General features: G+C 35.9%; 1 protein-coding gene across 1 annotated transcript in view; it reads left to right on the top strand.

The window, feature by feature from the left end:
- Window positions 1–4,740, top strand: part of LOC107660486 (inhibitor of growth protein 5-like) — a 7,831-nt gene extending 3,091 nt beyond the window's left edge. Inside the window, exons 2-3 of the mRNA XM_016449801.1 lie at window positions 4,325–4,396; window positions 4,556–4,740. Of these exons, the coding sequence (XP_016305287.1) occupies window positions 4,325–4,396; window positions 4,556–4,740 (257 nt within the window). The remainder of the gene's footprint in view (window positions 1–4,324; window positions 4,397–4,555) is intronic.
- Window positions 4,741–12,847: the final 8,107 nt, after the last annotated feature.

Raw genomic sequence — 12,847 nt, 5'->3', positions numbered from 1 at the left:
TCCTCTTCCTCTTCGACCTATTCCTTCATTTCTCTGTGGATCCATTGTTCCAAAACTCAGTGAACTGATTCGGGCCGTTTTATTTATTTAATCTAATTTCTAATTGATGTGTGTTCAATTTTGACTCTTAGTGTTTCCACCTGGGTAATTGTTTGCTATGAAGCTGTTTTGACTCTTAGTGTTTCCACCTGGGTAATTGTTTGCTAATTGAGCTGAAGCTGTTCTGACTTGAGTGAACAGTATTGAATGCAAGTGCTTTCTAAATGACCACATGTAACAGTTCACCAAATCTGACTCATGTGTTAAAACAGGGGAATAGTGTTTATAGTTCAGCGCAAAATGGGTGTTTTTTGAAAAATGGCATTATGGTTTTGAAATTTTAGTTCAAAAGCCTGATTATAGTGTTTTAGCAATCGAGAAAAACTGTAAACACTGTTTTTCAATCGGATTAATAAAGCATTTACAATATCAATATGAACACCTAGCAGCAGTGGATGTCCCAATGTGGTCAATGTGTGCCGTAATATACTCTGACGGCAGGCAGTTACATAAACCTGTAATTGGGCCATACAGTACAGAGAGGCTCATTTCATTCCTGGATGACTTCGATGGGAGTCCAGGTGAGAAGAAAAATGCCAACATTTGTGATTATATGGGACAATGTGGCATTTAAACACTCCCATGCAGCCAAAGAGTGCTTCACAGTTTAGCACAGTCTATCTTAGAACAATGCATTTTTACCTCCCACTATATCCTCCTGAACCCTGTAGAGGAGCTTTGGTTCTCATGGAGGTGGAAAGTCTATGACCATCATCCATATGACCAAATGGCTCTCTTGCTGTGATGAATGCTGCTTGCTTCAAAAAAAAAAAAAAGAAAGAAAGCGAAAAGGTGTATTTTCTGAGAATACTCCTGAAATGCAGAGGACTTCTTTGATCAAAGGTTTGGTTTTCGACATTTTAACGGACACCTTTTTTTAGGTGTGTGCTGAAATGATGTATTGCTGGCCTACTCAATTCAAAATATTAAAATTAATGCATACTGAATTTCTCAACTTGTAATATGCAAGATATCCATGATGCACTGTATTAAAAAATCAGAGCATATGAGTTTTCTGACAGGCCTTGTTTAAACTCGGAGCCTTTGTAACTTCTGCCCCTCTCCACAATGGCAGCATAAAAACCGAGTAGAAGGTGCTGACTTATTCTGAATTTTTCTTAATTGTCTCAGGAAGTACAATGTTTGGTGTCTTTCTGATGAGGTGGTCTGTGATATGCACTGCAGGTATGAGTGCCTGGGGATTTGAACGAGTCTGTAATGGTAATTTGGTGTCCGTGGAGAAATATATTGGGAGTTTGGTGTCTTGTTATGTTCTTTTCTTGAATGTCTTCAACGCCATTCTGCTTTTCAGCAGATTCATGCAGGCAAATGACCTTTCCTGAATCACAGGCTGCCAACAGATGCTAAGCAGTATGTGAAGCCAGATGTGTCCAGTAATGGGGAAAGAAGACTGCAAAACACACAAGCACAAAAACTTTACATCAACTTAACACATGGTAAATCATGTTTCTTTTGAAAAAGTCATGCTTATTTCTCTGTGAAAAAGAGGTACACTTTAGCATACTTTTAATAAGATGACTTGTGCAAATAATTATGTAAATTATGTAAATAATATACTTTAGAAGAAAGTGCACATTGAATATAATGTTTTGACATTTGTATTTTATTTACAATTAAATAAAAATGTATAGTAGTTTAAATTTATATTAAATCTAGCATAGCGTTAGTTCTGGCAGGTCACGTTAGTCAAGCTCGCATCAGCTGACTCTCAGCTGATCCCCATCAACCTATGGGAATACGACACCTATCTAAGTATTCATATATAAGGTCCCGCAGTAGTATCAGCAGTTTTCACATTGCTCAATAGCTAATTAAATGGCGAATTCGGCAGGCAAAAGTTGGGAACATGCTTGTCCCAGAGCTATCTGGTTGTTATTGGCTGCTCTCATCCACGCTAGGCTGCATGGATGCGCTGGGAGTTCTTGCCCAGAACAGAACCATACCGCCAATCCAAACTGTATGCTAATTGTCAATCATCTTTGACGATAGTGGTCCTGACAGAAATGCAATTACCTGAACTTAAGAGGTTTTTTTGGCCTACTTAAGTATTACTTAAGTACATATTTACACATAATTTCCTAATTATTTCTATTGTCTTTGATGTATGGTTAAAGTTGTTGCCAAATGTCAAGTATTCATAGTTTTCCTTTCTCACATCTCTCTTATGTGGAGCACATTCTACAGCTAGGTACAGAACAATCACACAAATGTATGTAATTCATATAGTACTATAATGAAAAATGTTTTAACATACATAACAAAACAAAAAATATAAATTATATATAGCAATGAACACAAAAACTGCACTACATTTGTATATGCAACATCTTATTTAAACATTCAATTAATTACATTTGCATTTACATTTAGTCATTCAGCAGACGCTTTTATCCAAAGTGACTTACAAATGAGAACAATGGAAGCAATCAAAATCAACAAAAGAGCAATGTGCTATAACAAGTCTCAGTTAGCTTAATGCAGTACCCATAGCAAGTTGTTTCTAATCATATAATAAATAAAAAGAAAACAGATAGAATAGAAAAAGAATCGAGCAAGCCAGTGTTAGTTTTTTGTTTTTTTTTAAAGAAAACAAGCATTAGTAAATGAATAGAGTGCGAGTCTAAAAGGGGCAAGTTTTTTTAAGGAAAAAAGAATTGAAGAATAGAATTAGAATAGAAAGTGCTAGAGTTAGAGGGTCAAATAAAGATGGAAGAGATGTGTTTTAGCCAATTCTTGAAGATGGCTAAGGACTCAGCTGCTCGGATTGAGTTGGGCAGGTCATTCCTCCAGGAGGGAACATATATATGTTCATAATATTTTTGTGTACAGATATTGCACATACATGTTCCCATATAGATGTGAACTGTAAATATATCAATATAAACATTTATTTTTATCTACATACAGTTTATATTTTATTACATGTACATCTATATATTATGAATCATATTACTGAATATAAATATACATTATGATAGAACAGTAAAAGCATATTAATATACTATTCTGTATATTTTCAATATACATTAAATAATTAAATATACTGATTGTTAATATAAAAGGAAATATACTGTATTTTCTTTGTGTAAGGGATTGCTTTTATACCAATTTCTATATTCTGCACATGTGATAACACCATTCAGAACAACAAAAGCCTTACAGAACCTTGTAAGCTGGGCTTCAGGGAGCCCCTATAAAACGCAGTTGTGCTGTTCAAAAAATCCAGAGGCTTAAGTTTCCAAAAAGACTCTGTGCACTGGAGATGTTCTGAGATATCTGTAATGGCCAGCATGCTTTTGTACTTGGTGAGAGCGACATCGATTTCGATCTCTTGAACAAACCAGTCAGCGCAGAAGCAAGTATTCACTCGCGTTCACGCGAATGCCTGTTTGATTCCCCTGTGAAATGTTCCAGCTGACACTGATTGATTTTGTGGAGTGTTTAACAGGTGGTCATTTGGTCTGTGCGTGCCTGATTACACATGTGTGAGAATGGTGATTTCAAGGTGGGATGGGGGTCAGTGGTCCAGTGCTGCTCTAGAGGCCTCAACTCAGCCAGACCCTCGATGTTGAACAGCAAAACACCACAATGGCACAGACAACAGACGAGGCTGGTTAGGAGAAATCGATGGTCCAAAAAAAAAGGAAGACGGTGACGGGGGAGGAGAGAAATGAGAGGAGAATTTTAAAAGTGAGAGGCATCAACATGAGGTGAACGAGGAAAATAAAAAGATTTGAGGCCAGGAAGTCCAATTGATAAAGGAAAGGGGGTCCCACTTTATATTAAGTGGCCTTAACTACTATGTACTTACATCAACAGCTTACTAGCCAACAGGTTGATTAGCTTCATTTCGACCGCATGAAACTGCGTAGATCTCATTTATTCTTTCGTTTTGTTGTTTAGGTCATTATATATACAGCTACTGTAAAGCCACAGCAAGTTGTAAATACAGGACAGAAAGTAGTTAGCCAGCATGCTAACAACAACAACATGCTAAGTCAACAAACTCGTGTTGTTTTGATGTCTTTAGTGAGATTTCATGTGTGTGTATGAAATTAATACATGTGTTTGATAAAAACAGACAGGTGTCTGTGTGTTTTCTGCTCTAAGATAAATAGAGGATGGTAGCAGACTCAATCCAGAACTTTCCTCATGCAAGTAAACAGTGTATTAAACCATGAATGTGTTTTTTTTATGACCCTAGGCATTGAAAACCTGCCCTGTGAGCTCCAGAGAAACTTCACACTCATGCGGGAGCTGGACAACAGAGCCGAGGGTGAGATGACTCTCTAATCCTAGTGTGCTGTCTACCTAGGGAGCATTTCTGGGCATCATTGGAACATTAAATATGAATGACAAAAAAACACAACTCGGGTGGAATGGATGGATGTGTTTTTATGTGAATATGTGACGGTTTCTTCTTCTTCTTTCGCAGAAAAGAAATGTGAAATCGATAAGCTCGCAGAAGAATACATTAGAAACGTCCGGAACCTGGCTCCGGATCAGAGAGTGGAGCACCTGCAGAAGATCCAGAACGGATTCAGCAAATGCAAAGAATACAGCGACAACAAAGTGCAGCTCGCCATGCAGACGTACGAAATGGTCAGTAAGCCAGTTTAGATGAGAGTGACTTTTAAAACCAAACCTGGAAATATTATTTACCTTTACTTTACTTTTAGTCATTCAGCAGACGCTTTTATCCAAAGTGACTTACAAATGAGAACAATGGAAGCAATCAAAATCAACAAAAGAGCAATGTGCTATAACAAGTCTCAGTTAGCTTAATGCAGTACCCATAGCAAGTTGTTTCTAATCATATAATAAATAAAAAGAAAACAGATAGAATAGAAAAAGAATCGAGCAAGCCAGTGTTAGTTTTTTGTTTTTTTTTAAAGAAAACAAGCATTAGTAAATGAATAGAGTGCGAGTCTAAAAGGGGCAAGTTTTTTTAAGGAAAAAAGAATTGAAGAATAGAATTAGAATAGAAAGTGCTAGAGTTAGAGGGTCAAATAAAGATGGAAGAGATGTGTTTTAGCCAATTCTTGAAGATGGCTAAGGACTCAGCTGCTCGGATTGAGTTGGGCAGGTCATTCCTCCAGGAGGGAACATATATATGTTCATAATATTTTTGTGTACAGATATTGCACATACATGTTCCCATATAGATGTGAACTGTAAATATATCAATATAAACATTTATTTTTTATCTACATACAGTTTATATTTTATTACATGTACATCTATATATTATGAATCATATTACTGAATATAAATATACATTATGATAGAACAGTAAAAGCATATTAATATACTATTCTGTATATTTTCAATATACATTAAATAATTAAATATACTGATTGTTAATATAAAAGGAAATATACTGTATTTTCTTTGTGTAAGGGATTGCTTTTATACCAATTTCTATATTCTGCACATGTGATAACACCATTCAGAACAACAAAAGCCTTACAGAACCTTGTAAGCTGGGCTTCAGGGAGCCCCTATAAAACGCAGTTGTGCTGTTCAAAAAATCCAGAGGCTTAAGTTTCCAAAAAGACTCTGTGCACTGGAGATGTTCTGAGATATCTGTAATGGCCAGCATGCTTTTGTACTTGGTGAGAGCGACATCGATTTCGATCTCTTGAACAAACCAGTCAGCGCAGAAGCAAGTATTCACTCGCGTTCACGCGAATGCCTGTTTGATTCCCCTGTGAAATGTTCCAGCTGACACTGATTGATTTTGTGGAGTGTTTAACAGGTGGTCATTTGGTCTGTGCGTGCCTGATTACACATGTGTGAGAATGGTGATTTCAAGGTGGGATGGGGGTCAGTGGTCCAGTGCTGCTCTAGAGGCCTCAACTCAGCCAGACCCTCGATGTTGAACAGCAAAACACCACAATGGCACAGACAACAGACGAGGCTGGTTAGGAGAAATCGATGGTCCAAAAAAAAAGGAAGACGGTGACGGGGGAGGAGAGAAATGAGAGGAGAATTTTAAAAGTGAGAGGCATCAACATGAGGTGAACGAGGAAAATAAAAAGATTTGAGGCCAGGAAGTCCAATTGATAAAGGAAAGGGGGTCCCACTTTATATTAAGTGGCCTTAACTACTATGTACTTACATCAACAATTAAGTACAATGTACTTATTGTGTTCATATTGTATTGCAAAACACTTTTGCTGCTATTGAGGTGGGATATGAGTAAGGTTAGGGACAGGTTTGGTGGTATGGGTAGGTTTAAGGGTGGGTTAAGGTGTAAGGGATAGGTCAACAGTGTAATTATAAATGTAATTACAGAAATGAATTACAGGTGTAATTACATGCAGGTATTTTTAAAATATAAGTACAATGTAAAAACATGTATGTACACAATAAGTGCATTGTACCAAATTATTCATTTAAATGTTAGTACATAGTAGTTAAGGCCACTTAATATAAAGTGGGACCGGAAAGGGAATGTTTTTTTTTTTTTTTTCAACTACAAAAAAGTTTGCACTTAAAGATATGGTACTTTTGACCAATCTGTTGCCATCTTTTGACATCACACGACAAGGAACATGTTTTTATTTAATTATGACAAATACAAATCTTGAATGCAACTAAATCAACTGAATATGCCAGAAAATTAATATTCTGCCATGTACTTATGTAAAATCTGGCACAGCACACAGGAACATTGTTTTGAATTCATATTCTGTTTTTGTATTCTTAATCAAACTTAAGATTTCAATATCTGGTCCGCTACCAGATTTTGAAATCTGTAAGTAAGTAATCTGTAAGATGATTAACAATGAATACTGACTTAATTCTGTTTTTCGCACAATGCTGTAGCATGACTTTAGAAAATTATTTTTTAAGGTGCTTTTTAGGAATGCATGATATATCAGTACCATGTTAGTTATCAGCTGATATTATAGATTTTGACTTTGTTTTTGACGCATCATTGAAAAGTTTGGAGTCAGTAAAATTTGGATGCATTTAATTGATCAAAAAACATTTATAATGTTACAAGAGATTTCAAATAAATGCTGTTCTTATGAACTTTCTATTCATCAAAACAAAATCCATAAAAACTTTAAGCAGCAAAACTGTTTTCAGCATTGATAATAATAATATATGTTTGTAAAGCACCAAATCAGGATATTAGAATAATTCCTGAATGATTTGTTTACTATTTTTTAAATGGTACTAATATTTCCTAGTGTTTTGACTGTATTTTGATACAAATAAATGCTGCCTTAGTGAGCATAAAAGACAACCACAAACTTTTGAACAGTTAGATTTAATTGTAATTTTAATTAAAATAAAAAAAAAATTTTTTTTATTTTATTTATTTTATTTTATTTTTGGTGCATTTCTAGAGCTTTTTAAACCTAAAATCAATATTGTGTCATATATTATTCTATTGGCAACTTTAAAATCTGTGCATCCCTAGAGCTTTTATGTAGTGTTTTGTTCTTTGGTCCTTTTAGTCACTATGAACTGCTACTGTATGAAAAAGCTACAGCAAGGTTCTTCAAATTCTCTCCTTTTTGTTCCACAAAAAAAAATAAAAATAATAATAATAATAATAATAATAGCAGGTATTAAATGATATGATGGTGAAAAGTAGACTGCAGACTGACTTTGTTCGGTTTGATTTGTGCTGGCAAGTCAGACAGCACACTCACTGCCTGCTCACGGACCATTCACTGAGCATCTGATGCTTATTACACACAAAACTAGAAGCACTTTCTCAATCTGGCAGCTCTAATCTGATTGGCTGACTTTACGCACGTTACGGGAGTCATTGCGCACCGGCTGTTCCATCATCTGAGTCTATTCCATGTTGTTCTATTATTGTGATATTAAGTATTTCAGATTTACTCCCCCTGATGGCACATAAAAATTAAATGAACATTTGGTTCCCCTATTGTAAGTCACATTGGATAAAATAATCTGCTAAATTCATAAAAGTAGATGCAAATGTAAATGGTCACTTTAGCAGTCAGACAGGTGGCTGCTTCCAGTCTAAGTGGGCGGTTCTTAAGATACAATCACAATTACACAATGACAAGCACAATTACCATTGTTCGGCAAATTTTCAGGGATGAAATTCGATAGGAATCCATGCAACCTGGATTTTTTTGTGTGTGAGTAAAAGATTTACCCACATAGACTTTGCAAAGCTTCAAGTTGTACTTGCATGCAGGTTGCAGCACTGACCAGCAGAAGGTTGCTATGTTTAAAAGTGATAGCTTAGAAACAAGTTATCTTATTAGCACTACCGGTTCCAACATCCTGAAGTCAGTTGGCCTTTGAATGGGTTTTTGGTTAAATACCTGAAATACAGTAAGGTCTATCATAGACGGGGGAACATATTTTATCCGGGGGGTGCAGGGGGTGGGGCTTGATGTTGCAGGGCAGGACAACTGTGGGGGATTTTAGACAAAATCCGAATATTAAACAGCCCAAACACTTACATACTGTAGATGAACATACAAATGAATGAAGACAGAGTTATATGAGAACCAATATATATTTGTGCTTTTGTGATTTTAGTTCAAGAAATTTTTCTTTAATATTTTACTAAATATTAACATCACTGAAATGCTGGAGTTGTGGTCAGTGAGAGCGCTCACGTGGTACTTGCCTAAAATTTCATGATGTGCGTAGTTAATAGATTACATTAGACTACCGTGGTTTGAGCGCGTTTAACTATATGCACAATTAAAGAGCTGTGCATGTGATTGTCGGTGGCCGTCTTGAGAAGCGTGAAAGCTTCGGAATACGGCTCATAAAAAGGACAAGGATGTGAATGCTTTTTACAAGTCAGAATCTAAAATGATGGTAATATCGCATGAACATTTCACATGAACATGATCTTAAGTCTTTAAGTGCGAGGCACGCAAAACAAATATACAACCACACTATATTTATGGTCATTTTAATATGCAATTAATCACAAAACTATCAGAAAAATTAAGTATCCTGGGGATGATCGAGGGGCACAAGGAAAGTGTGGAGGGCATTTAGACCCGGCCCTGCGGTGTGAAATGAAAGGTCCAACATTTAAAGTTTAGCTTAACTGTCAAAAAGAAAGTCTGCAAGCTTGTCTTATCAACTGAAACCCAAACATTCCATCACATTCCTTCATCTTGTAAAAACACTGCCAGTGTTTACCCTTGTTTTACCCTGTTGTCTGTTTCTGTGTATTAAGGCAAGTCTTTGAGTTGAGTTGGCTTGCACTTCTGTAACGGAATCTGAATTTCTTTTTCCACACCGGTTAAACACCCTCTGGCTCAGCTCTATAGTAGCCTCACACCAAACTCTCGCTACTGGACGGAATGGAATGTACAGAATGTATTGATTTTATGTTAAGAGACCGCTTTAATTATTGATTGCTGTCTGGCTGTAAAGACACATTCAACTAGTAGCTACAACAACAAAAAACTGTGTAAAATATTGCCTACCATAGCTTTAACAAAAGGTCAAGATATTTTCACAGTTTATTCTGTCAAGAAAAAAAAACATGCAAAAATTGTACCTTTAGGGGTACAACAGCTTGTCACTTTGTACCTTCTTTACACCTAAATTGTAAAGTTAATCTCAGAGGGTACTGCCCCAGTGGCAAGCTATTGTACAATTAAAGGTACAGTTGTCAAAGCTTAATGGTGGTGATGTTGAAGTCATGTGACCATGGTGTAGTTCATTTATAGTCTACATTTAGCTTTTTACTTCTGGTCATTGTATTTAGGCTTCAGCATTCATGGAAGTTCATTTGTGAAAATTATCATGAAAAACAAAACACGACACAACAACAAAGAATCATACACTTTTGCTGATGAAAGAGCTTATTTTCTGCAATAGTCCAAAAGCCAATGGGAAAATCCTATTGGGTTTTTGTCGAGGAAATCAGGATAATGTGAACTCCTGTGTAGCTGCAGCATGAAATTTAGAGAGAACAATACCAATATTTTAAAGTCTGGCTATGTAAGACTAGTTGGCAAATAGTTGTTTTGAAAGTTGAAAAGTATACTTTTGATTCTATAAAATCCTGCATTTGAATTTATGCATGAGTGTAGGAGACATAAGCTTCTCAACAATTATCTAGAGGCATATACTGTAGCTCAATGATTAAAAACTATCGGCACACATGTCCTCTGGGAAATGGGTGCACAGACTGAAAGCATAAGCTCCACCGTGACACTGTGAATAAAAATGCTAATATGCAGCGGAGAGAGATGATGTGACCTTGTATATGAAATGGCTCTTCATTTATTTTACAGTCGTCTCCAGAGAGCGATACTGAGCCACTTTCATTTATTGCTGAAGATAAATGCCCCTGTACCCTACTCCCAAACATCATCTAAGCATTTACAGGAATAATGTTGACTCGACGGCCAGCCGGCTCACGTCCCGCAACACACAATCACGTATCCCTGCGCAAGAGCTCTTTTGATACACTCGGACTATTAAATATAAATACAAACTGGGCAGAATCGGACTTATGTATGGCACAGAGCTTTTGTTGATTTGTGTGACTGACTGGTTTTTGCATGTAGCCTGACAGCCTGGCTGAAACAGGATTCAAGGTCAGTAAATTATACAGACACTGTGAAAGAAAGCAAAAGATGTATTTTTGAAATAAAGAAGGCTCATATGATCAATGATCACAAAAAGTACACCTTTGTACCATATTAACTTCTAAAGGCTGTATATAAGTACATTAAAGCTACACATTAGTACCTAAAGCGTACATAGTACCTTTTCTGCTCAACCAGAACTATAAAGTAGAACACACATAACTTGATCACTTCAATTACAAAGCTATTTGCACTGATAATACCCAGTGCAGAGATGTGATGCATGTTCAGTTGATGGACATCCCATCCCAATATACACAGAATGACAAGAATGGTAAATTATTGAATTATAAATCAAAGAACTTCTTCACAACAGAGAAATGTCATTAGTCTGAAATAATATTGTTCAAGAGCTGAAATGTCTTGTGTTGTGCCACGAAGTTTTCATCCTGTAAGCTGCTTCATAGTCGATTTTGAAAAACGTCAAAAACTTTACAATAAGGTTTAATTTGTAAACATCAGTTTACTACATTGGTTAACATTAACTACCAATAAACAATTGTAGTAGTTCATGATATCTAATGCATGCCATAAGCAATGTTAAAAAATGAGACCTTATTGCAAGTGTTACCAATATATTAATGAAATATACTGTGTAATGAATAAAAACACATTTCTATAGTTGGCATTCCAACCAGTTATATTATTTGGAAATAGCCCATATTTTGTGTAATGACAAATTTATTTATGGATAATTCATTTTTAAAACATGTATTAAAATACATGACGCATGGCAATACATATTATATAAAATACATTCAGAATTCTATAACGTGACATTTTGCATGGGCAAACACTGTACAAATGTAAAAATGCAGTTTAATTTATACATATTTTGGCTTGCTGTGCAGATACATGAAGAGTACGTCTGTGTTGTTTTACTTAAGGTGCAGACTTAGCATCTAGCATGCTAATGTATGTGCTGTTGCTTGCTAAGCTTTGTTAAAATTCAGTGATGTAACAAAAAATATGTATGGTTGATGAGTTATATCCTGTCATGAAACCATATAAAACCATTCTGAAACTACTTCATTTGGTCACTTCAAAAGGGGGGGTGATTAAACACTTTTTTAGTGGTTTCTTGTTGTTGTTTCAACTTTGTATCAATTTCCCCCTTTGTGAAAATAAATATGTTTGATTAATATTAAATAACAATGTAATATTAAATATAATTTGAGGGAAAAAAATTGTATTTTTGGTCCAAAGCTACGTTTACATGAACATAAAAAGAACTCAGAGGCATCATGCCCATTCAAACTTTCGAGCCAAATGGATTTGGAATGCAGCTTCCAAAAGACAAAAATAGCGAATAATATATATATATATTTTATAACTGATACAATCACACGGGTGTGATGTGCGGCACATCACTAGCTGCTAAATTCAAATCTGGTTTCGCTGGCTGGCGCTGAGCCAGACGCGTTTTACAGTGCTGAACATTATAACCAATCACACACGAGTCTGCTGAGTTTATGAATGCAACGGCCAATCAGAGGCGTTCAGATGAGTCATCGCTGAAACGCCGGTGTTTTGTTCATTGCGCGCGTCGCTGTCTGAATTCTGCTCTCTGGCGAATTAATTCTCTCATCAGAAACAACGAAGTGCTGATGTGCGAACGATGTAAGTAAGATATGCATTTCACAGTGTAAACAGCTTCAGTGATTATAATGGGGGTTTTTGAGAGTGTTTGAACTCTGGCTAGACTGAAGTCAATGATAATGTTCTTTGATAATGTATGTTCTTTGCTCTCTTTCTGTACAATGAAAGTATTATAATTAGTAACAATGTTTTTTTTTATTAGATTCACGTTATTAAATTCACTTTAAATACAAAGTCAATCGTATTAAAAATGTTAATACCTCATGCCCCTCAAAAATAATAAGTGCATGGCGCCCCTGAACTGGATCATTGAAAATTAGTGCATGTAAACACACTGATAATAACTCTTCTTATCTAGATACTGACTTTACATATTGATTTCTGTTCTGAAAAAGTATCTGCTGGCTGTAGAATGTCTTTAGAATGTAGGCCTGTGTGTGTGTGTGTGTGTGTGTGTGTGTGTGTGTGTGTGTGTGTGTGCGCGTGCGTGTGTGTGTGTGTGT

This window comes from Sinocyclocheilus anshuiensis, unplaced genomic scaffold (assembly GCF_001515605.1).
Source record: "Sinocyclocheilus anshuiensis isolate Anshui unplaced genomic scaffold, SAMN03320099.WGS_v1.1 scaffold1449, whole genome shotgun sequence".
Taxonomy (NCBI): Eukaryota; Metazoa; Chordata; class Actinopteri; order Cypriniformes; family Cyprinidae; genus Sinocyclocheilus; species Sinocyclocheilus anshuiensis.
Note: the sequence above shows the minus strand (reverse complement) of the source record. Positions and strands in the feature narration are given on the sequence as shown.